The following is a 26,678-nucleotide window of genomic DNA, read 5'->3' as shown; positions in this document are numbered from 1 at the left end:
ATCTACTGGCGATGTTGGAGTTTTCATCCAAGGTCGTTTCGATCAAATATGTGTCCCACACCTATATTTTCAATTTTCCAACTTTCCAATTTATAGGACAGAATGAGCTCAGGTGCACGGGGACCTGAACCAAAGGTATACCTAACCTAAAATTGATATTCCAAAGCTGTTGGCACAGTCCGTTCGGCCATCTATTGCATGGATCAAAAGATATTCTATAAGTCTAAAATAAGGCTCTCAAAGCCATCAAAATCACAATATCGCATAAATGGTATCAAAATGCATCAAAAATCATGTCCATCACTCCCACACACTAGAAATATCATAATGCAACTACGAAGAGGGGTAAAATAATTAAATCACATAAAATCATAAATTTCACATATTTCATCAAATTTTTAGGTCGTTACAACACTTATTTTCATTTTCATCAACTCACCATCACCTTGTGATGTCCTTAAGAGTTTTTACGAATAAGACTCTCTCTTTTCCATTTCTCTTAACTCATCATTGCCTTATGATGCCCATGAGGGTTTTCATCAATAAGACTCATTTTTATTTTCCTCAACTCACCATCTCCTGGTGATGTCCGTGAGGGTTTTCACTAATGAGACCCTCTCATTTTTATTTCTCTCCTGATTCTTTATGTTGATGAAGAAAAATAGAATCCAAAATATTATATTATATATTCATCGCATTCTTATCCTTAACATTCTCAAAGATTGATCAAAAGGTCTTTCTTTGGTTGTAATGTGGTTATGGATATGGTGAAGAAGAAAGAACGACATGAGGCTCAACTGACATTTGAAGTGATATGGGGCTTACAACTTTTAGAATCGACTCAACAAATGAAGATTAACTCTTACCCTAGTTTTCTTAACTAGGTGATTCAAAATTATTTATTTGGTTGGACCAAACCTAGAGTAAAGATGCCTACGTATATCACCTCCAAAAGAGGAGTATCATGTCAAACGTAGTTCCGACAACTTGTTCTTTTGATGGATTCTGATTTCTTTTCTTCTTTTTTTCTCTTTTATCAACTCTTTTTCTCTTTGGGACTTTTTCTGACTCTATTTTTCCTGACACTCCTCTCTTTTCTTTCTTTTTGGACATATTTTTTCTTTTTTTTTGGGAACTTTTCTAACTATTCTTTTGCTCGACACTTTTTTTAAAAAAATTTCTGACTTTATCTTGATTTCAAAAAAGGGTTATGAAAGACAATAGAACTAAAAATCAAACAAGGTGAACAAAGGATGACACAATGTTTGGACAGCAGAATGAAATCCTTTCATCATATCAATCCTTGAAAATATAGGTACAGAACATGTAATATGAAAGAGGGAGATGAAGATCATTTATGACATTTTTATAGCACTAACTTGACTTGATCATGTGTGTTGCTACTTCATCTGCACTTGTCCAACATACAACTCCATCTGTATTGTACATCCCTCATATCGAATGACCCGTGCTTCCGTGGAGCTGATTTTTTTCTGTTTCTCTTGATATAGGATCATCCATTCACTGTTTAACCTGATTAAGATATGCCTTTAAATTAATGACCAAGTTATTTTGTGATTCTCAAAATTTTTTCCTTAATTTATTCAAATAAGACTTCAACTTGGTCACCAAATGTTTCAACATTCTACCTATTTTCTCAGATGCACTCTTTCTAACTTTAACATTTTGATTCAATACCTCATGATTAAACTGGATTTTAAGATCTAGATAAAAATTCCACAAGCATATCATATCACTAGAACCAATCATAAAATGAAAAATTTAAAGAAGACAACCAAACCACATGAAATAAAACAAAACGAATAAGGACACTACATTTCCTTGAAAGAAAAGATAGAAAAGTTTAAACAAAGACAATAAATAAAAAAAATAAGATAGATCCCGTACTACAACCCTGAAATAACTTGGATAACAAAAAAAAGAACAAAACAAACTATCAGAACCCTTTAAAAGGGAGAGTAGTGTATTCCCAATTGCTCAGCTTGACATTTTAGCCACTGTTTGCTCATCAGAACGACTAGAACTTTCATTACTGTCAAATATATTTCCCTCAACAAATAAGTTATGGATCCCCATTCTTAACTCATTGATTCCCCCATATTGTGCATTACCATGTGTTGGTGAAGGACTCTTTTTGTTGGTTGAAGTGTCAATGTCTTGCACCACAATCTATTTTTCTTGAATCGTCTTTTCTATTTCTCTTTAAAAAGTATGACAATCTTCAGTACGGTGACCTTGAACATTTGAATGATATGTTATGTACATCGTACATTAGGATCAAAATTGCTCAAATGTGGGTCAGGAGTATACCCTAGGAGGGGATTAATCAAGCCCTGCTATCTCAATTTCTGAAACAAATTGGTATATGATTTCCTAATTGGTGTGAAATTATCCTTTGACTTCTTCTTTGCAAACTGTGGCCTCGGTTGAAACTTAGATTTGGAGGTGCCTTGGTAAATATATGAGGTCAAGGACAATGTTAAGGGATCGGAGTATGCCATTGTGGATAAGAAGACGAATGATATACAATTGTGCATTGTTCAAAGGATACTAGAAAGTGGAATGGAATACCTTAGATTTTGGAGAGAGGAATTTAATTACAGGTGAGTATGTGGATCTGATGTGTAGGCTCAGGGTTGAGGCTAATAGTATTGGCGAGTTAGACCTCTCGAGCTTTGCTTTGGTCCTGGCACAATAATAACTATGTTTTCCTTCTTCTTTCCTTCAGTTTCCCTCCATTGATTGCAATATCATCCAAAATGTTTCACAAAATCCTCATGCCCATTATGCTCCTCAAATTTTGATATCTCAATGCTTGGAGGAAGGTTAACACTTGAAAACATGCCCTAGTCTTCATATAAAACATCTTCATAACCCGTAAGTCCTAGGAAACTTTTCATAGCATTTTCTACACTCTTTATTTTTCTAACCATTTTCTCTTACTCTTCTGGCATGCTAGGCTTTTTGGTAAGAAATTTTGGTGCTTCAGTTAACTTAAATGTAGGCACAGGAGTATAGCAGTGATCATTAAGAGTATTGAACATACACACATTAGCATATTGAGGAAGCACAACTATTGGGTGGATAGCCAAAGTGGAAGCTAGAGAATGAGTGGTAGAAATATTGGGATGCAGCTGGCATGGAGTAAATTTTGAGGTATGTTGTGGTGCATCAACAACAGTAGGAAATTGACTTTGCAATTTTGGTAGAAAAATCTTGGTATTTGTAGGTTCAATAGAGGGAAATAGAGGAGAAGGCAACCGGCCACTGGCCCAGCACAATGCGTATATGTCATTTGTTGTCTTAGTCTTAAAATCTTTGCTTTAAACTCTCATTTTCCTGACTCGTTCTCTGATATATGATGTCACTTTTTATATCCTTGTTTAACATAGCTGACTCTTCCTGGGATTTGTTGTACTATGGAAGACCATCTAGAATGCCACTAACCAACCACCTTAAACGAGCTGAACCATAGAGATAAAAAAAATGCATTAGAGTTCAACACTTCCTCAAAACCATTTTTCTGTTTGTTGTTTCTTTTTATTTTTTTTAAAAGATCACCAAAACCTAAAAGGACGTTATGTATCTCACCCTCAAGAGAGGAGAATCAGGTGTGCGTAGTTTGTGAAGTTTTGACACAAAGTGGCCAATCAACTCTCTTTCTTTTTTCTTGTTTTTCCTTAAAATTTGTAGAGAAAAAAGAAAATAACAAGTTTTCAAAAGTAGACGAAAATCTTTTGAATTTTTAAGCTTTAAACCCCCAATGCATAATAAAACCTATGATTATCAAAGAATTTTTTTTTTGTATTTTCATATGAAGAAACATGTGAAACAACTAATCCAAATGAAGAGTAAAGAGATTTTTTTTTAAAGATATTTACGAAAAAAATTGGATTTTCAGTTTCGAATTTCATACAAGAATGAAACGAAAGACTATTAAAAGAAAATCTTTTTGTATTTTTCTTTTTTAAGGCGTCTATGAAACATCTACTCTAAAATAATGAGTGAAGAAAATCTTTGAATTTTTTAAATATGATCACCGAACCCAAGGAGAGTTGTCTACTTATCTCACTCCCGAAAGAGGAGAATCAACTGCACATAGTTCATCCAAAATGGACAATTAAACAGTAACTAATAGATAGAACCACGAGTTGAGGGACATGACCAAAACAAGTAATCAAAGATGTCAAAAAAAATTTTGAGTTTTCAGTTTGAAATTTCATATAAAAACGACACTAACAACTACGAAAGACAAATTATTTTGTATTTTCAGATGAAAATGTTCAAAAGTAAAGCACCACCACAAATAAAATAATTTATAAAATTTGCAATGTAGAAAAAAATATGAAGTCTCTAAAAGGGAAAATATTTTTGACATTTTCATTATATAGAATGTACAAAATTTTTAACATCCTTTTGGTGAATTTTCTTTCCTAAAAAATGTAAAGCACTTATCAAATAATTTTTTTTTTTTTGAAATATTCAAATTATCAATGCATGCTAAAGGAAACAAAGGAAAATCTTTTTGATGTTTTAATTATTAACAGAAAAAAATATTTTCAAAAGGTAAAAAATCTTTTTGAATTTTTTATTATGGAAAACAAAATTCATAAATAACTCCTATAAATTATGAAATACTTTTCTTTGAATAACTTTCTTTTCTGAACTTTTCCTAGCATGAATACACTCTTTCCCTTAATTCTAGCGCATGATTTCCCAAATTTATTTGTTAAATGACCATGTTACCCTAAAAAATGCAGCAATTAGTACACATGTATGCTTAGGGGTGAGTCTCCTTCAAAGGAACATAGAGTCCCGCTAGGTCTCAATATGATGTACATAAGAATTACCCAAAGGCTGACCTACGCTGGAGTTTAACTAACAAGGTTGTTCGGGGGAGCGTATGGTCAATAGTGGTTGCGATTGCTTCTACCTACTTCATGCCAGTCAACTGCTTCCCCTTATAAAATAAGGGTGACTCAATAAAAGGTCATGTACATAGAGTGTACTACAGAACTTGTTGTGAAAGAAATGACTCGGGTGATGCAAATGATGACAGATATAAAGCAGTAATACATAATGAAAAATTGTAAACACATAGCACGTAAATATCCAACAATGATAAAGATAACACAAATGATCACACAAATAATGTCTATACACCCATAGTGTCAAACTAAGACGATACAACTCAAAAAATAAAGCCTGACTTCTAAAATTCCCCAGCAGAGCTGCTAGAGCTATCACACCCATTTTTTTTTACCCAAAAAAAGATTGATTTGAGTTTGAATAGGGTTTTATTTATCAAAGTGACTAAAAGAAATTTTGTTTCGAAAAGAATTTTTTACAACTAAACTCAGAGTCGCCACTTGGCATAAATCTAATATGCCAAGACACCTTTGGTAATTCTTTTTCAAAATAATTTTTGAGTCTTTAAAATTAGTCCACAAATAGAGATTCCGATTAAGGAATTCTATAGACCAAGAGAAAGATGTTAGGAATCCCTCGGTCCCATGATTCGACCACGATCGCTTCATGGAGTATATCACCTAGCATGACACTATGAAACGCATAAACTAACAAAGTACATAATCAAGAAAAACAAACAACCAAACAGTCAAAATTCTGTGAAAATAATGTACAATCCAATTAATACAAACCAAATTAAAAAAAGTGTTGAAATCAAACCCTAAACTAATCTAACTATCCTAAACTATGCTTTACCCAATGTCTTGGACCTTGATCACGAACCTCTTTTGCATACATGATACTTCGGGACATTTTTTGGTGAATAAGTACAATGTGTCTCGAGGCATTTCCCGGTAAAATAAATAAATTTTCAATTCCGTGCAATGAAGTAAAACAAACTCAAACACAACAATTCAATCACTCAACAATCATCAATTTATATAATTTGCCAATCTAACCTACCATTTTCCTACTAGTTTCGATCTAAACATGATATTACCAAATGAGAGTGACCTTCATTCCGATTTAAACAACCATCAATGAATCAAATAACCAATGTTAAACTTTTTAATTTTTAATTCCCACCTCAATTTCATTTTTAAAACAAACCCAAACTCATATTCTCACCATTGAGATAAAGTATTCAGAAGCAAACCATATTAAATATCAACAAAATTATCCAACAAATAGAATAATAGTATCAAATCACATCCACAATCACATAAAATTAAAAGGGAGAGATTATAGAATTGGACCTCAATTTTTATTTTAATCCATCAAAATACTTGATTGGAGCTCCGATTGAAATGCCTCGACCCGACCTCAGAACAAAATTCGTCCTTCGATTATACTCATTTTTATTTTGTCGCAAATCAAAACCAAGAAACTAGAAATAGAGAAAAACCCACTTGATTTTGTACGCAATAAGTCTATTTGGTCATTTTTTATTAAGGGAGTTGGCTGCTGGAGCTGATTGGATTTTTGGCTAGAGTTCATCGGTCATTCGCCGAAAACTGTGAGAGACCTTGCTGAACCAAATTGGGGTCAATTTAGGGCTTTTGGATGCCGGTATTGGCTTTTTCGGAAGAGTTACTTCATCGGTTATATGATTTCACTTGTGGAGCAGCGATCTGATTGTAACTTCGATGGGAAAAAGCTATTTCTCCCTTTCACAATCAACTCTCTATTTTCCCCTCTCTCATTTCTCTTCTCTTTTTCTCTCTAAATTCTGTCTTATCCAATTCTCTCACTATTCTTGCCTGTTCTCTCTCAATGTTCCTTCTTTTTTTGCCCTCAATCTCTCACTCTCTTTCCCTATTTCTCTCTATCTAGTTTTTCTCCCATTTAATACTATTTTTCTTCACTTTTTTTTCTATTTCATTTTTATTTTTTTTCTTCAGTTGTGTGTGTATGTTTTTCTCTAATTTCCCTTAGTTTTATCTTTATTCTCTCTTCCCGTTCATAGTTTGTCCTGATCTCGATCTCACTTTCCCTTGATTTTTTCTCCGGTGTATGAGTAGGTACATATATCAGTGAGTGAATTTGTGTGAGTGAGTGTGTATATTCTAGATAAGTATGTATAGTGAGATTATGTAAGGAAAAGCATGGGTTTGGGGTGGGGTAGGCTGCATACGGGTAGGGGTAGAGATAGGGGTGAGTTGTCAATACTTGATAGGGAAGGTTTTTATTTAATTATGGATTCGTTATTTTTTTTTCATGGAAGAGTTATTAAATAGGGTGGTATGTATGGTAAGGTGTGGTAAATAGGTAAAAATTGACTTTTGGGAGGGGCAAAATTACGTGTCTACAACTGTCTATTCGAAAAAGAGTAATTCACCCCTTTTACTGCTTTTAATTGGTATCAGGGGAAGGTTTCACATCTTTGTCTCACAAAAGAGAACTTGGATATCTTGGAAACAAATGCTAGAGCAATCAATCTGCTCCATTGTGCTCATAATGAAAAAGAGTATAAGAAAATATCTTCCTATAAAACTGCTAAGGAAATATGGAATAGACTGGAAGCTATCTACAATGGAAAATAAAAAAAAAACAAAGAAAATCAAGAGTTCCCAAACTGCTAGGATGATGAAGAATAATCAAACCACGAAAAAAAAAGCCTTGGAGTCTGTCATTTCATGGCTATTAAAGAATCAACCAGGTAAGAACCAACTCTTGTAATGAATGCTCTAAACTCAAAATTTATTAGATCTTGTCATAACTGATCTAAATGAATCTAATAATGAAAAGGGAGATTTAATAAGAGAAAAAAAGATTGAGAACGTAAGCTTGAGGTTTGTGAAATCAAAAAAGACTTTCTACAAGAGGAAATCAATTATTTGAAAATTAAATTTAACAGCCTTGAAAAATCCTCCAGTCAAAGTATTATCAGATCAAACCAGTCTACTAATAGATCTAACTATAATACTGGTAATAATATAGTTTATGACTATGTAAGATCCCAAAAGTCAACTAACTCTAGTAAATTGACCAAAAGGAGTAATCACAGTTATAATAGGAAATATTATAGTTGTAACAACTCTAAACAATCGACTAACTCCAATCATTCGACTAAAGAAACCAGTCATAATTATAATACGTAACAGACAGCTACTAAGCAATATTATAATTCATGTTATTATAGTGGTAAGCATGGTCACAAATACTATAACTGTAGATTTCAATCTAGAAATCCAGGTAAGTAGATTTGGAGACCCAAAACTAAGTCAACAAATTCAAGAACCAACCATGAGGGACCCAAGAGCCTATAGAAAGCTATCTCTAGGATGTTACATTCTCTAACTCTGAGCTGATGATAGCTGGGTATGAGATCTATCTTAGAGAAATAACTGGCACCCTGAAGTTGGTCAAACAAGTCATCGATTTTGGGAAGAGAATACTTTTTCTTGATCATAACCTTATTGAGTTGATGGTAATCTATACACATTCTGAGTAAACCGTCTTTCTTATGCATGAATAAGACTGGTGCACCTCACAGGGAAACACTGGGTCTGATGAATACCTTATGTAAGATGTCCTTCAACTGATCTTTCAATTCTCTGAGTTCTATTGGTGCTATTTTGTATGGCGAAATAGAGATAGGCTGAGTGTCTGAAAGAAGATCAATATCGATGTCTATTTCTCTTTTGGGAGAAATTCTTAGAAGATCTTCAGGAAAGACATTTGAATATTTATTCACTACTGGGACTAATTCAAGACTGGGAGCCTCGAAACTGGAATCTCTAACATGAACTAGATGATAAACACATCCCTTAGATATCAATTTTCTTGCCCGAAGGTAGGAAACAAGCTGACCACTAAAAGCGGATACACTACCCTTCCAGTGTAGGACGGGTTTATTCGGGAACTAAAACTGAACTATTCTATTTCTGCAGTTGACTGTGGCATAGTAGGAATGAAGCCAATCCATACCGAGAATGATATCAAAATCATTCATCTCTATTTCGACTAAGTTTTTTGAAGTAACATTTTGAAATATCATAATTGGGCAGTTCCTATATACTCGCCGAGCTATGATAGTTTTACCCACTGGGGTAGAGACTGAGAAGGGCTCTACTAGAATTTTAGGGCTGATTCTGAAATCAACTGTTATATAAAGAGTAACATAAGACAAGGAAGCTCCTGGATCTAGCAAAGCATAAACATGCATATGAAAGATCTATAACGTACCAGTAACTACATCAGGAGAATTTTCTTGATATTGTTTAGTCTGAAGAGCATAGAGACGATTTGGGCATTGCCCGCTAGTAGCACTGGAAGTGGAACCCTACTGATTTGGGCGACCAAACTGAGCGGAAGAGAGATTCTATTGACCTTTAGGACTTGGATGAGGATAGTCTCTAACTCTATGGCCTGTCCTTCCACAACCAAAAAAAATACCACTACTTGCTCTACACATACCCTAATGGTGCTTACCGTAAGTCTGGCAAAGAGGATAAGAGCGGGCACTTCTAACACTGCCCTGGTTCCTAGAGCTTGGTGCTCTATCTTTGTTACCCTCTCTGAACTTAGGAACTGGAGCACCGGCTATAGAGGGAACTGGAACTGATGACTTAGGATAAAACTGAAAACGGTTTTCTCCTTCTGACTTAGGCTGACCGAAGTTGAAACTACTTGACTTTGCTCTCTTATTCTATTTCTCTCTCTGCTTAATATTCTACTTCTCTATCTGCTGAGTATGCGTCATAAGCCTAGCTAAGGTCATATCACTATTCAGCATAGCGGATCTGCACTCATAAACCACATTGTCGTTCACCCCTAAAGCGAACTTACTCATCTTGGATCTACTATTTGTAACCACATGAAGGGCATACCTGGCTAATTGAGTAAACTTAAAAGAATACTCTTTCACTATCATATTGCCTTGCCTGAGATTGATGAACTCTAGCACCTTAGCTTCTCTAAGCTCTTGGGGAAAGAATCTATCTAAGAATGCAGTGACAAACTCCTCCCACTCTATAGGACCTGTGTCATCAGATCTTTTGGACTTCCACTGTTTGAACCAAGCATGAGCCACATCCTACAACTGGTATGCAGCTAGCTCAGCACTCTCAACAGTAATTACCCCTATGGCATCTGTCACTTTATGAACTTGATCTAAAAATTCATGAGGGTCTTCATCTACCTTAGACCCAAGGAAGTTTGGAGGATTCATTCGGGTGAAGTTCCGAATTCTAGCTATGGTTGAGTTAGCCACTGGGTTGGCTGGAATAACTGTTGGCCGTTCATTATGAGCAGCGACTGATTGAGCAAGAGTGGTAAATGCGGTCCTAAAATCTTCATGATAAACATGATCGCCCAAAGGTTCTTCAGGTTGAGGGGCTTACTGATTTCTTCTCTTAGGAGGCATATTCTGAAATAAAGAGAAAAAGTGGATTAGACTGAGAGACTGACTTGTAATTATGCTCACAAGCACGACATAAATACTGAAAGAAGGGAAACTGTTGTTAAAATATTTCATAGCCTCTTGAACATAAATGTGGTGTGCAACACACCCATGTACAAGACTCTACTAGATGCGACTTTCAGACTTCCTAAAACTCTATTGAACCTTAGGCTCTGATACCAAGTTTATAACAACCCAATTTGCTGAACCGAAATGCTACACGGTGTTCATGACCCTAAAGGACCACAAGCTAACTCATGACTGATATTTGTACCTGTATACTACATAAGATAATATAATAATGCAAAAACATGCACTAAAAGGCCATAAGGTTCAATCATGAACATAACTGAATAATGTAACATCTGTGTAGGGTAATAAAATACCCAAAACAAAACTAAAGTCTAAAACATGATACTCTGTATCTAGTCTGCATCTAGTTTGAAAGCCTCTACTATCTGAAGAATCTGAATAAAAAGTGATGGGATTGTCCCCAACTAACTCCATCTAATAAGCTAATCAATGAGATAATATAAAATCATTATGTTCTTTAAGGATGAGGACTCACTTCTACTTTGACTGTTAAATCTGGAATCTACTGCTGATCTGGAACTCGTGTCTCTGAACCTATGGTGTAACATAAAAAAAAACACCATAGCATGAATGCGTCAGTACATATGTACCGAGTATACATGTGAGGTAGGCTAAATGCAAGGGTTTACATACATGTTAATGCTAAATTACTGTCTAACATGAATGTGAGAACACATACATAATTATGTAACTGTAACTGACAACGTGATATCGTGATTACTGAATCTGAATACTTATAACATAACATAACTGATAACATTAATGATTGTATCTGAGTATAACTGATAACGTGGGTGACTGTAGCTGACAATACTGAATCTGATGGAACTATCTGAGTTTCGTACTATATCTGAGTTAACTATATGTGACAGTCCTGAAATCTGAAGAACTATCTGAGTTCTATTACTGAGACTGGTTGACTATTTCTGACAGTCCTGATTCTGTAACATGAAACTGTGGAAAGTAGTATCTAACCGACATGCCCCAAATGTGCTATAATAGCTGAGCTGAGGTCCAATCTATGCCCTGATTGGAAGGATGTCAATACCGCACCACTGGTAAGAACAACATATAAGTACCCCTCATATAACAGGTAACTCTAGTAAGAACGGTGGTAACCCTCACATAATAAGTTAACCCACCTCATCTACCCTCATATAGCAGGTTATGATGTTTCAACCTATGCTGGCTACATAGTTCTATAATGCAAAGATTGCTTTTAGGAATCACGCCCTCATATAACAGGTGAGTTCCCATCCTTGGGTTCACTCGATTCTAATTTCTACTCCCATCTGAATAGACACTGAACATGATTTACTGAACTAAACTGAGCATGGACTGAGTTACTAAATTTCTATGGCTGACGAAATATTACTGATATCTGACAGCTAACTGAGTCATGAGATCATGGAGATTTTTCCTAAGTCATAAGACTATCTGAAGTCTGAGAGTTCATAGCTTAACTAAGAGTATCGTGAAAACATGACATGGCTCTAGGCATACAGCTAATATCGGGTACAAGTACCCCCAGGACTCGATAGAAGAAAACTGACATAGCATGATTTACTTGAAGACTTGACTAACATCATAATACATACTAAATTCATAGGAGCATTTCATCAAACATGTAATAGGCATGAACTTGTACATACATGGGGATTTCATGATGTCATGCTAGTTAGACAATACTCCTTCATCTAGGTATACTAGATAATGTATGTATATATTTTTTACTAGAAGCATCATTAGAAAATTGTTTAGAATCATATTTTATGAATTTTAATACTCTGAACAATTTTACAGAAAAGTATTTAGATGCAAAGTCAAGGGTGAAGAAAAAGGCACCATTGGCTAATAGGGAATTCTCCCATTTCGTGGATCAGTAAGTAACATATCTATGATACTCTCTCCTCCACTAAGCCTGTCTATATTCCTATTGACCTATGTTGTGTTCAATTTATTTGAATTTCGCTTGCTTAGTGATATGATACCTGATAAATAATATGAAATCCTTTTGTAAAAATTTTCTAAGAATCCATGCACCTTATTTTTATGGCATCTTCTCTTGGAAGGTCTTGTTTAAATGGTAACTTTGATATATTTTATGTTAAGAACTCTTTCTTTTATCATATATGGTTTTTTTGGAAGAAAATATTTTTGCCTTTTTAATGCAATTGATTGTACAACAAATCTTTTTATTTTATTTCTGTCCTTCCTCAAAGGAGTGTAAAAGTGTCTTTATACATAAAATGATTGATATATGCGCCTTTTCAAACTTATCTTATTTTACTGCCTGACATCGACTGGATATATGGTATGTCTTTTTATGGCATCGCTTAAGTTTCCTAGCCAACCACTCTTCTTCAACTTCTCTTCCTTGTCCTATATATTTTTCTCAAATCTTCCGCTCTCTTTCTATCTTTTTTTACTCATGGATAAGCACTCTAAAGTCATCCCTTCGATAACCAGAGGAGTTTCATGTTAAAGGAAAACAAAAAGTTGTTTCACCGATTCTGTTGGACTCTGATGCCTCCGACCAAAACCATTTACCCTCGACTAATTCCTCTAGTTCTTTTATTTACAAGCACTCATCTGCTACTGATGTCTCTGAAAGTTCCAAAATAGGAAAAATTCAATTTTAATAGTTCTCTTAATGTCAAAACCAACTCTTGGAGACCTACAAATAAAACCTTATTTCACTCTCTAAAGGAACTTTCTATGGTTCATAGTAGACTTGTTGATCTAGATCTTTTGGAATCCCTGCATTGTCATATAAAATCCTTGTTTGAATTTCATGGATGGACTAATATCTTTTCAAATACTCCTAAGATTTCATATGAACTACTTATTAGATTATTCTATGCCAATCTTCGTTCCATGTGTTTTGATGAGCTTGAAATTCTAGTGATGGGTAAGCATATTTACCTTAAATATACCATGTTTGATGACTTGTTTGACATTAACTGCTTTGGCTTTTCCAACTCTTCCAAGAATTCTTGGCTTTCTGATTTTGATATCTCTTTGGAACTAGTAATGAAATCCATCGTTCTCGACAACTCTAACCTTTTATCTTCTGCTCTAAGCCCAAAGTTTTTAGCATTTCAAATTCATGTCATTGATCATATTGTGGCTACTACTCTTCTTCCCCGTGTTGATTTCCTCTCTACTCTATCTCAGTGAAATACTCTACTTTCATACTATCTCGTCTCTCAGCATAAAATAAATCTCTCATCTTTCATCATCAGTCATATTATAGAAGCTCTATTGACCTATCTAGCCTTCCTTATGGGCTAATTATCTCTAGTATTCTAGAAGCTTGCAATATTCCTCTTGAATCCATTCCCTCAGTGTAGTCAAACAATGCTACAGTTGTAAAGCTTTTCCAATATGGTTTATGTATTAATCAATGATATTTGGATCTCTAAGTCTAAAGGTGGTTCAACTGGCACTCCTTCTTCTCCCAGGTCTAAGTCTTCCCCCCTCCCGTTCTCAGCTCATCCTCTTCTGATTTCATTATTCTCCTTATTATGATTGATCTGAAATTGGACTCCATTAAGGATCTCCTTCTTGTCAAACACTTTCAACTCGATAAAATTAAAATATCAGCAAAAAAATAAGAATAAATGTTGTATGTCTCAGGCTACGAGCTGCCAAAATTTAGACCACTTCTAAATTGCTCTCTCCGGTAATCACCAGTCAGTTCTTGAACCTAAAGGATGCTACTGCTCAGACACTAGCATATTTCTTTTCGCGCTATAAAAATCACATTCCTACTCCCTGAACTATATGATTTGACTTTTGTGTTTTGGTTGTATCGGGGAATAAGCCCCTGAATGCGTTGTTTTTTTATGCATGCATTATCCTTGTTTTTATTTTTGCTCCTTTGTTCTTTTCCTTTTTGATTGATGTCAAAGGGGGAGAATACATTACTAGTCGACTGTGCAATAATTGAGGGGGAGTCAACTATGAAACTAAATAGTGGGAGCACTCTAAAAAGAAAAGTCGACTATCTCACTCATTTCAATATTTTCATCCATCAAAAAGGGGGATATTGATAGTGTTAAAATTTTGATGAATGTTTTACAGGAGAATCTCCAAAAAGTCCAAACTCTTATTCTGGACTCAAAAAGGAAAAATACCTCTGTAGATTGAGTTAGGCTGTTGTGCATAATTCATGAGTCTTGTCCAGATATATCAAAAGTCACTAAGTACTTAAAAAGGAAGAAAAGCATCTTGGTCTTGTCCTAAGTATATCAAGAGGTGGACAAAAATATCTCTCTCTAAAATAGATTTAAGAAAGAGCATGTCTTCTAAGAAAGGAGAAAAGATCTACTGCATTAATTGGTGTGCTTAAATCATGAAAATACTGCATCTCCATCTTGTGTATATTATGTCTTAGTTAGTTTTTCCTTTTTAGTTTAGATTTTCTTTCTTAGTCCTTTCTTATTCTTGAAAATTGAATATCTCTTATTCAATCTCCTAAGAAGAAAAATTCTTTGGGTTGCCTTCAAAACTTTCAACAGCTAGTAGTCCAATCACTACTATTTAAGCATTGAAATTTAAAGGAAGAGATATACACCTATTTTAGCCTTCTCTAGTTCTTTGCTCTACTTTACTCGAGTATTGTATTCTCTTTAAAGGTTAACTATGTCATTAAAAAAAGAGGAGAGACACATAATTGTGAGGCATTGAAATAAAGTGGAAACAAAAAGAAAAGCATGTGAGTCAAAGCGAAATAGCTTGACTCAATCTTGTACTTTGATATTATTTATAAAGAACTAGTAGAATTCCTTACCACCCAAGCGGACTGGAGTAAAGACCTGTTAGAGTTCCAAACCAGTATAAATTTTCTGGTATCGTTTACTTTTAGCTCTTTACTTTTGAAGTCTTCATTACTGTAATCAGTAGTCGACTATCTATAAAAAAAAGTCGTATGTCTATTCGAAGAGGGGTAATTCACCTCCCTCTTACTGCTTTTAAATACAACTTCAATTTCAAATAATATTTCTTTCTGAAAAATAAAAAATTATTTCTTTCAAATTTCACAATTAAAACATTTAATAGTGAATTTTGATTTCTCTTTCATAAAATGCTAAAACATGAAATTATACTTGTAAAAATTCCTTAAATTTATAACTTATATTATGTTAAAATTATTATTTATTTTATTTTGGGAGTTCTAAATTAGTAAATAACTCAATATCTTTCATCATATATATGTATATACTTGAATTAGTTGTCTAGATCTTTTTTGTTGTCGTCTATTTGTAAAAAATAATTCTTTAGGAGTACTTCTAACCAGGAAACATAAATTAAATTAAAGATGAGCTCGATGGGAGAATTAACACTCTCCTTGGGATTACAAATTTTCAGCTTGCTAAAAAGATCTCCCTTGATCAAAATAATCTCTTAAGAGGTCATTAAAATATTTGATACAATGAGTACTAATTATGCGATTGCTTGACAATTGATGAAAATATCATAGTTTGAGTGGCTCTCATCTCTTCCCTACAGCCAGTCAACTAGGTAAACTAGTTAATGTGTGTATATATTTCTAATTGGACGTATCATTAAAAAATTATTTGAAATCATATTTCATGTATTTTAATACTCTGAACAATTGTTATTGAAAAGCTCTTCAGATGCAGAGTCAAAGGTGAAGAAAAAGACATCATTGACTAATAGAAAATTCTCCCATTTCGAGGATCAGTAAGTAACACATCTGTGATTCTCTCCTCCACTGAGACTATCTATATTCCTTATTGACCTATGTTATGTTCAATTTATTTGAATTTCGCTTGCTTAGTGATTATGATACCTAATAAAATAATGTGAAATTCTTTTGTAAATTTTTTCTTAAAAATCCCTGCACATTATTTTTTTAGCATCTTCTCTTAACAGGTCTTGTTTAAATGGCAATTTTGATATGTTTTATGTTAAGAACACTTTATTTTATCAGATACAGTTTTTTTTTTGGGGGGGGGGGGGGGGGGAGAAAACATTTCTGCATTTTTAAAGCTATTAATTGTAGTGCAAATCTTTTCGTTTGATTTCCGTCCATCTTCAAAGGAGTGTAAAAGTATCTTTAATTAATACATAAAATAACTGATGTACATGCCTTTTAATACTTCTCCTATTTTGCTATCTGACATCGATTGGATATATGGTAAGTATCTTTATGGCATTGCATAAGTTTCCTAGGCGACCTCTCCTCTTCAACTTCTCTTCCCTTGTCCTATATATTTTTCTCAAATCTTCCGCTCTCTGTCCATCTCTTTTTACTCATGGCTAAGCATTCTAAAATTCCTCCCTCCTGTAGCCAAAAAAAGTTTTCATGGTAAAGAAAAAGGCAAAGTTGTTTAACCAATTTTGCTGGACTTTGATGCCTCCAACCAAAACCCTTTTCCCTCGGTTAATTCCTGTTTTTTTTTTTTGAATAAGCGCACCTCTGTTGCTGCTGATGTCTCTGAAATTTCCAAAAAAATGATAAAATTCAATTTTAATAGTTCTCCTAATGTCAAAACCAACTTTTGGAGACCTAAAACCGAAACCTTAATTAACTCTCTGAATGAACTTTCTATGGTTCATGGTAGACTTGTAGATCTAGATTTTTTGAAATTCCTGCATTGTCATATAAAATACTTATTTGAATTTCAAGGATGGACTAATATCTTTTCAAATACTCCTAAGATTTCATAAGAACCACTTCTCATATTGTTCTATGCCAATCTTCGTTTCATGTGTTTTGGTGAGCTTGAAACCCTGGTGATGGGTAAGCATATTTACCTTGATTGTATCATGTTTGATGCCCTGTTCGACATTAACTGCTCTGGCTTTTCCAACCCCTTCAAGAATTCTTGGCCTTCTGATTTTGATATCTCTTTTGAACTAGCAATGAAATTCATCGCTCTCGACAACTTTGAACCTTTACCTTATGCTCTCAGTCCAAAGTTTTTATCATTTTAAATTTGTTTCATTGCTCATATTATGGATACTACTCTTCTTACCCGTGTTGATTCCCTCTCTACTCTATCTCAGTGAAATACTCTGCTTACATATTGTCTCATCTCTCAGAATAAAATAAATATATCATCTTTCATCATCAAAATTATATGATAGAAGCCTGTCTAAACCCGACTAGCCTCCCTTATGGACTAATTATCTCTCATATTCTAGTAGCTAGCAATATTCCTCCTGAATCTATTCCCCCAGTTGTATCAAACAATGCTATAACTCTAAAGCTTTTACCAATATGGGGTATGTATTGATTGATGATATTTGGATCTCTAAGTCAGAAGGTGGTTTAACTTGCACTTCTTCTTCTCCCAGGTATAATTCCTCCCCCTCCTATTCCCAGCTCATCCTCTTTTGATTTTGTTGTTCGCCTAACTGAGATTGATCTGAAATTGAACTCCATCAAGGATCTCCTCCTTGTCTCGCACTTTTAACTCGACAAAATTAAAATATCAGCAAGAAAATAAGCACAGATATTGTACGTCTCATGCTACGATTGGATCAGGTAATAAAGGTGGCCACTAAGATAGCTGTCGAAATTCATACCACTTCTGACTCTATCTCTTCGGTAATCACCAGTCAGTTCTTGAACCTAAAGGATGCTACTACTCAGACACTAGCATATTTCTTTTCGCGCTATGGAAATCCCCGTCCTACTCCCTGAACTATGAGATTTGACTTTTGTGTTTTGGTTGTATCGGGGAATAAGCCCCTGAATGCGTTGTTTTTTTATGCATGCATTATCCTTGTTTTTATTTTTGCTCCTTTGTTCTTTTCCTTTTTGATTGATGTCAAAGGGGAAGAATACACTACTAGTCGACTGTGCAATAATTGAGGGGGAGTCAACTATGCAGCTAAATAGAGGGAGCACTCTAAAAAGAAAAGTTAACTATATCACTCATTTAAATATTGTCATCCATCAAAAAGGGAAGGGGGTGATTGACAGTGTTAAAATTTTGTGAATGATCTTGCAGGAGACTGTCTGTAAAAGGAAGTCGACTATCTGTTTGAAAAGGAGTAATTCGCCCCCTCTTACTGCTTTCAAATACAACTCCAGTTTAAAATATCATTTCTTTCTTGAAAATAAAAAATTATTCCTTTCAAGTTTCACAATTAAAACTTTCAATAGTGAATTTTGATTTATCTTTCATAAAATGCTAAAACATGCAATTATATATATATATATATATATATATATATATATATATATATATATATTATTTAATTTATTTGTGTAGCTCTTTTTATTGTCTTTTTTTTTTTTTTTAGTTTCCCAAGGTATCCCCACAGCCGGCAGGCGTGAGACTAATCATCCGTTTCACTGTCAGCGCACTAAGCGGTAGGGAACTGGCCACATAATTTTCTCCATTCACTAGAGGTGGGGATCGAACCCTCAACCTCATGCTTAAGGGGTGACATGCTGAACCACTATACCAACCCTTGTGATTTTTTTTTTAATGTCTTTTATTTACAAATAACAAATCTTTAGGAGTACTTCTAAATAATAAAAATAACCTAGATTTTATTAAATTTTATATAATTAATAAAAATTTAAATTGGTTGAATTGATTTTTTTTATTGAAATACTTTTAAAGAAAAAATTAAACAAATAATTTTTTTAAAAAAAGAAGTAGACAATTCGTTTTTCTCTTTTTATTGTTATTATTATTTCTATCTTTTTAAAAAAACTATTAAGCGTGTAGATCGTAACAAGAAAGAGTAAGAAGCCATCAACCACAAGGGTTGGTGTGGTGGTTCAGCACCTCACCCCTTAAGCAAGAGGTTGGGGGTTCGATTCCCACCTCTGGTGAATGAAAAAAATTCTGTGGCCAGTTTCCTATCACTTAGTGCGCTAACAGTAGGAACGGAGGATTAGTTTTACGGCTGCCGACTGTGGGGATGCCTTGGTAAACCAAAACAAAAAAAAGTCATCAAGTCCTGCTTGTCCGATCAAATACTACTTATACTACTATTATAGTCATTTCTCGTTGAATCCATTTGTACCAAATTAACATCTCGATTTCTGTATTTCATGAGGTTTTATCTAAATTCTTGAATGTGTTCAGAATAAATATTTTAAACACGTCAAAAAGGCTTAAAATATTTAATTTAAACACGTTCAGAGTCTAGGAAATATAAAGATGAGATGATAATTCGAAAAAAGTACAAGAACTTCTAGGCTGTTTAACTTTTTTCTTTTAGTTATTAAGAAGATTAATTGATCTAGACTTTGGCACGTAGGTATCGCAATAGATCTTACAAATCTAATTAGAAACTTGAGAAAATTTCGATGAGTCAAATCCATTTCTCCCCTCATTTCAAATCCATTTTCCCCCTCATTTTGATGGAATGGAATCTGCTTCCCCCATTCCTTTCTTCCTTCTGACCAAATGATCTGGCAGCCATATCTAGCATAGCCGCCATGGTTGATCATTCATTACATTCTAACACGGCAGCTTGTAATCTTAGGTCCCGTTTGGTAAAAAAAATAATATTTGTAGAGTTAAAGTTAGAATTAGAGTTGGTGTTGTATGTGATCATAATATAAATTGAAATTATTTTTAAAATTTTATTAGAGAAATAGGAGTGAAATATTTCTTTTCACTTTTTTAAAAATAATTCACCAAAATAAAATAATTCATATGATAAAACATAATTATTTTCACTTTTTTTTTACTAGATTGAAATAATCTTTCGAAAAAGAAATAAAAAAATTCAAATGGCCAATCGCCTACTTAAAAAAGAATCAAATAAACGCTATATGCTTTCATCTTGCCCCTTCACAAATAAAATAGTAGTATTTTTTCGATCATAAATCAATATGAAAATTTTTAGTTAGAGATTTTAAGATAAGGCATATAAATGAGTAAAATTCATAAATAGCATACTAAGATCATAATTATGACTTTTATAGCAATACTTTCATAATTACTTAAACTAACAACTTGTATTTTGTATTTGAATAAATTGTTGCTATAAAAATACATATACAAATTATTTTACTGTCCATATTTAACTCAAATCAGTTGAGTTAAATATGGTATAATTAGTCATAAATTAAATATGGAGATCTCTTTTTCATTAAAACCTCTTAATTAACATGATTTTCGTTATTTATTACCAACTGAAATCAAAATTCAAATTTCAGTTTCACGTTATCATTTTCATCCCAAAAAAATTAAAATCAAATTCAACTAAAACTTCTTATGTTCAACATCTTCGAAAATTCAAATTAAATCATTACCGTTCTTGAAGACTTAATTGTAATATTGTTTTCTTATATGAATTTCATCAGTTGTTTAAAATCGATCAAAAATATTTCATCTGATTTTTTTTTTTGAACCATTACTGTTATTTCTTTCAATTTTTTTTTGAACCATTACTATTATTTCGTTCAAATTTTTTAAATCATTAATGATTTTTCGTTAGGGGGATCAAAATTAATTATTCGTTACGATGTACAATTTAACAATTTATTTCGTTAAATTACTTTTGAATATTTTGTAAATAAATTTTGAAAAAAAAGATAATGCAACAGTAAATTGAATTGATCGAACAATAAAGTGATCAAAATTGATTTTTCAAGCTGCTCAATCTCATTTTTTTTCTCTTTCACTTTTTTTTTCTTTTTCCTGTATTTTTTAATAGAGTAACTAACTTTTATTTTGAAAAGACAAATACGTATATCACATGCACATATTCAAAAAATATACAAAATACATAGTTATACAAATCTGGATATGTATTTACAGTACAAAATATACATATGTATCTGCATATGTATTCACAAAAATACATATCTCACTCATATGTATATATAAACATATAAAACACAAAATCTCTATAAAAAGGGACAATTATATACATATACATATAGGTAATTAAAAAATAGATGATACATATCCTATATGTTTATATATACATGTGATTAAGATATGTATTTCTGTAAATACATTTTTAGATATAGATATATATTTTGCCGTAAATACATATGCAGATCTTATGTCTATTTATTTTGTATATTTATTGAATATGTATATGTGATATAGATATTTATCTTTTAAAAATAAAAGATAGAGATAGAAAAGTAAGAAAATGAAAAAAAAAAAAAAAAAAAGAAAAAAAGGAAAAAGACAAAAATGAAAAAAAAAAATCTGAAAAAAAAAGAAGTGAAAAAGGGAAAAAAAAAAAGAGAAATAGAAACTAGAAGTGTAAAAATAAAAAAGAAAAAAGAAAAAAAGAAGAAGAAAACGAAAAAAAAAATATGAGAAAGGAAAAGTAAGAAAACGAAAAAAGAAAAAAATAATTAAAAAAATGAAAAAAGAAAAAAAAAGAAAAAAAAAGAAAAAAGAAAAAAAAAGTAGAAGAGAAAAATAAAGTGAAAAGAAAAAAAATTAAAATAAAAAATAAATCTATAAAGAAAAACTAGAAAGAAAAAAAGTTAGAACATAAGAAAGTGATATTTTAAAATTTTGAATATCATGAAGATAATAATTTTCATAATTGAGTTTGATTTGAAAAATGAATTTACTAATTTAAATAAGAGTAATTTATGAAAAAGAATAAAATTGAAAGAGAAATCTAAGTGATTTTAAATAATAAAGTAAAGTAAAAATCAGTTACAAGAAAGTGAACTACATGAAAAAAGAACCTTATACATGTTAACTTCTCAAAGACATTAATTAAATGGGGGGACCATATTTAAATATTATATTTGATATACAATATAATTTTATGAAGTATTGTTATTTTTTATAATTTAAATTTTAAATACGCAACTTTTTGTAGTTTTTCCATAAATAAATACGTCATTAGGAGGAAACACTATCTTACGAAGTTAGTTTGACCCTAAAATCAGTGTGCCAAACTACTTCAAAAATAAAAAGAAATACTAATAAGCTTTTGAAGTTAGTCCGACCCCAAAAACCAGTGTGCCAAACAACTTTAAAAATAAACGAAATACAAAACGATGATTATTTTTTTTTAATCCATTTTAAAATAATTTTATACCTAACATGTTTAATATCATAAAATTAAAGCATATTTTGATCTATTCAACTTATCTTTAATTTAATATCATAAAAATCAAAAATATTCTTTACTTCTTAAATTCAATATCAATTCTTTTCTTAAATTCAATATCAATTCTTTTTTAAATGGAGGGAGTAATAAGCTTTGCATCACTATAAATAAAGATGCTACATCTCCAAATTGTGCTCACCCACATCATTAACGGAACAATGGTTGCCAAAATAAATTTTCTATTCTTTTTTCTTTCTTTGGTCCTTTTGTTCTCATCTTCAACAGCCAAAACACCTCCGAGACCTCGAGCTTTTCTTCTTTCAGTAACCAAAGATGCAGCCACTAAACAATACCTTACTTCCCTCCCGCAAAGAACACCCCTTGTCCCGGAAAAGCTTACTATAGATCTTGGTCAACGATTTTTATGGGTTGATTGTGAAAAAGGTTATGTTAGCTCAACCTATAAACCTGTCCCTTGTGGTTCCGTGACCTGTAAACGTTCATTATCTGGTGGATGTGTTGAAACATGTTTAGCTCCTCCTTCGCCAGGGTGCAATAATAACACCTGTTCACATAGTCCTTATAACCCCTTTATTCGCACTAGCACTAGTGGTGAACTTGCTCAAGATGTCATTTCAATACAATCCACTGATGGCTCAAATCCTGGTAAATTCTTCTCATCAAATGGAGTAGTTTTTGACTGTGCACCTAGTTTTCTTCTTGAGAAACTAGCAAAGAATGTTAAAGGGATTCTTGGACTTGGGAATGGTTATGTAGGATTTCCTACTCAATTGGCTAATGCTTTTCGTGTACCTCGAAAATTCGCCATTTGCTTGACTTCATCTCCAACTTCTCGTGGTGTTGTCTTCTTTGGTGATAGTCCTTATATTTTTCTACCTGGAATGGATGTTTCAAAAAGACTTGTTTACACCCCACTTCTCATAAACCCTGTTAGTACTGCAGGGTCGTATTTCCAAGGTGAGCCTTCAACGGATTATTTTATTGGAGTGACGTCTATCAAAATAAATGGTAATGTTGTGCCAATAAATACCACGTTGTTGAACATCACCAAAGATGGCAATGGTGGAACCAAAATCAGTACTGTTGATCCGTACACAAAATTAGAGACTTCGATTTACAGTGCTTTAACAATGGCATTTATTAAGTCACTTGCTAAGATTCCAAGGGTGAAACCCGTGGCTCCTTTTAAAGTGTGCTATAATAGAACGAGCTTGGGAAGTACTCGTGTTGGCCCTGGTGTTCCACCCATTGAACTAGTGTTGGGAACCAAAAATACTACTACATCTTGGAATATTTGGGGTGCGAATTCTATGGTGGCCGTGAATAATGAGGTGCTCTGTCTTGGATTTGTAGACGGAGGAGTTGAACCAACAACTTCTATAATCATAGGGGCACATCAAATTGAAGAAAACCTTTTGCAATTTGACATTGCAAACAAAAGGTTGGGTTTTACATCTTCACTCTTATTTGGTCAAACGACATGTGCCAACTTCAATTTTAAATCCAAAGCTTGATGGTCTTTGATTTCTGAAAAAAATAAGTGGCGCTGTTGGGAATGTCAGATTCAGAAGAATAATTTTAACTAATAGTAGTACTTTATTTTATTTTCGAGAGGATGGAGTTGTCAAGAAAAAATGTACTGTGTGTTTTCTTTTGGTGGTTTATTTTCTGATGGCCATAATGGCCTAGTCAATCACCACAGATTCTATGGATATGAGAAAGTTACCGTTCTTTAATTTTGAAAGAGTCAAAATAAATGTAGTGGGGTGTATGAGATATATGATTAATTGGGCGTAGTACATTGATATGAACCTTCTAAAATAGACCATATGAGCATCTTAACTATTCTAAAGTGTGTCATATAGTGTGTATCACAGTTGACATGCTAATGACATAAAAATAGAAAGCTAAGAACTGCAGAAAAGAAGAACAAAATAAAGTGAACTAAAGATCCAACATAAAGTATCATTTTCCCACCAACCAAAATTTTATCGGCAACTGAGTTGATATTTGAATCAGAAGGAGGAGAAAATGCCATTTAGGGGTTCTTTGGTAGATCGTATTAGAAAAAATAGTCCATGTATTAAGTGTGGTATTAACTAATATTATGTTTGGTAGGATTTTGGATCAATGTATTACTAATACCATGTATTAGTTATACACCCCACATGGTATTATAGGGTGTATTACTAATACATCACATATGGTGATATTAGTAATACATGGGTTTTAATACCATGGGATTAGTATGTGTAAAGATAAGAATATCTCTCATTTTTTTAACCATTTTTTTATTTTTCTTAATTTATTTTTTATATTTTTACTAATAAATTTATTCAAATAAATTAGTTTACAAATTTTATTATTATTTACAAAAATATCCTCAAATTTCTTTAATTTTTTTCTAAATCTTTTTCAATTTATTCAATATGAGTTACTTCTTTTCAATTTATCAAAATAATAATATCCCTCCAAATAATTTTAGTTATAAAAAAACTACTCCATTAACTCAAAAAAAATATTGATTGGTCAAAATCCGAAAACAAATTGCATAAAAGCTTTAATTTTGTAAATAGGAAATTCATAAATAAAAATAATTTTTCTACTTAGTTTAAACACTCTATAGAATACAATTTTATTTTAATAATGATGTTATTGTCTCATCCAAATGTTATACGTACCTCCCTCCAACTTAAAAACAACACAAAGTGGGAACAACATGCAAATGATAAACAAACTAAGAAAAGATAATAAGAAAATAATTTTTGTAAGTGAATGATTAAATCTTAAAATTCTAAAGTAAATAATTAGTTATATTGTTAACTTTTTTTTATTTTAAAAAAAGAATAATAAATTTTTGCAAAAAAAATTATACAAAGTTATAATATATTGAGGGCATTTTTGTAAACAAACAATATTCTTTTTAAAATATAATAATACATATTGCTTTCAATGCATCAAACCAAACACTGCATAAAAATAATCTCAGTATTACTAATCTCTGCACTACTAATCTCAGTATTACTAATACAATATATTCAGTATTATCTTATACACTTTATCAAACGAGTCTTTAAAGGTATAAAGATAGGACTAGAAATAAGAATTGGATAGTTCAAAATAACTTCTGGCAAAATTGATTGACTCTTCATTTATTTCCACAATATATTTCCAATAACCAATCTGAATTTTCAATTACCATAACACTAGTAAGTATATAAAGATGACATTAGAAATAGGATTCTCGATCAGAGCATTTTTGTGAATGCTGATGTTGGATTAAAAGATATATATTATTTCCAAAATAAATTATTATTACAAATAAAATACGAAGAAACATACTTTGTCGATAAATAATATGACTTCACTTCTGTTTCTTCTCATGATTCTTTTTTCTCGATTATCTTCATAATTTTAGATCCGTTAGTAGCGTATTTCTCAAAGACATGTCACAATTATGAACTTGACTTCAGTCTCTAACTTTCTACTAATGAGTTTTTTTTTCTCTTTTTGGAGCTCTTTAAAGTCCGAATCCACATACCAATGTTATTATGAGCTTTATACAACACGAATTCATATTAGTCAGAGTTTCAATATGAAAATATGAAAGACCCCAGATTTAGAACTCCTAACTTAGACTTGTCTATATATGGCCTTAAGTCTATGTAATTAATATTTGTATAGAATTGAGATTCTTTAGCCAACTAGACATAAGATGGTTGGTACAGAATGTAAGACACACAAGCAATAATACTAGGTGCTTAACACTTTAATCTTTCTTTGAGTTTTTTCATGGTATCAGAGCTTTGGCTAAATTAAAATAGAGAATAATAATCCTGAATATTTAAATCATGACCGAAACATTAAAAATCATACTCAGGTTATCCCCCTCCCCTCTTCATCAACTCATCACTATTTGTCCAATCAAACTCAAACCATTCAGCTATCTTGTTAAACCAATTAGCTATCTTGTTTGGAGAACTCAAATACTCTAGCTGATACAAACATTGAAAGTTGCAAACTTAATCAAGGAGAAAGCATCAGCCAAGACAGTGGTGAACGAGAAGGACATATTGTCTCTAACCCTAAATTTTCAGAATAGGAAGAACCTGACATTTTGATTAGGAGTTGGTTT

General features: G+C 32.5%; 1 protein-coding gene across 1 annotated transcript; it reads left to right on the top strand.

Annotated features, from left to right (window-relative positions):
* The first annotated feature begins 22,626 nt into the window (after nucleotides 1–22,626).
* Nucleotides 22,627–24,279, top strand: LOC107841115 (probable aspartic proteinase GIP2). The gene has a single exon (XM_016685121.2). It carries the CDS (start codon nucleotides 22,696–22,698, stop codon nucleotides 24,055–24,057), a length of 1,362 nt encoding a protein of 453 aa, XP_016540607.2. The 5' UTR covers nucleotides 22,627–22,695; the 3' UTR covers nucleotides 24,058–24,279.
* The last annotated feature ends 2,399 nt before the right edge of the window (nucleotides 24,280–26,678 follow it).

Source organism: Capsicum annuum, chromosome 1 (assembly GCF_002878395.1).
Source record: "Capsicum annuum cultivar UCD-10X-F1 chromosome 1, UCD10Xv1.1, whole genome shotgun sequence".
Lineage (NCBI taxonomy): Eukaryota > Viridiplantae > Streptophyta > Magnoliopsida > Solanales > Solanaceae > Capsicum > Capsicum annuum.
The sequence above is the reverse complement of the archived record's forward strand: the minus strand, read 5'-3'. Positions and strand labels throughout refer to the sequence as shown.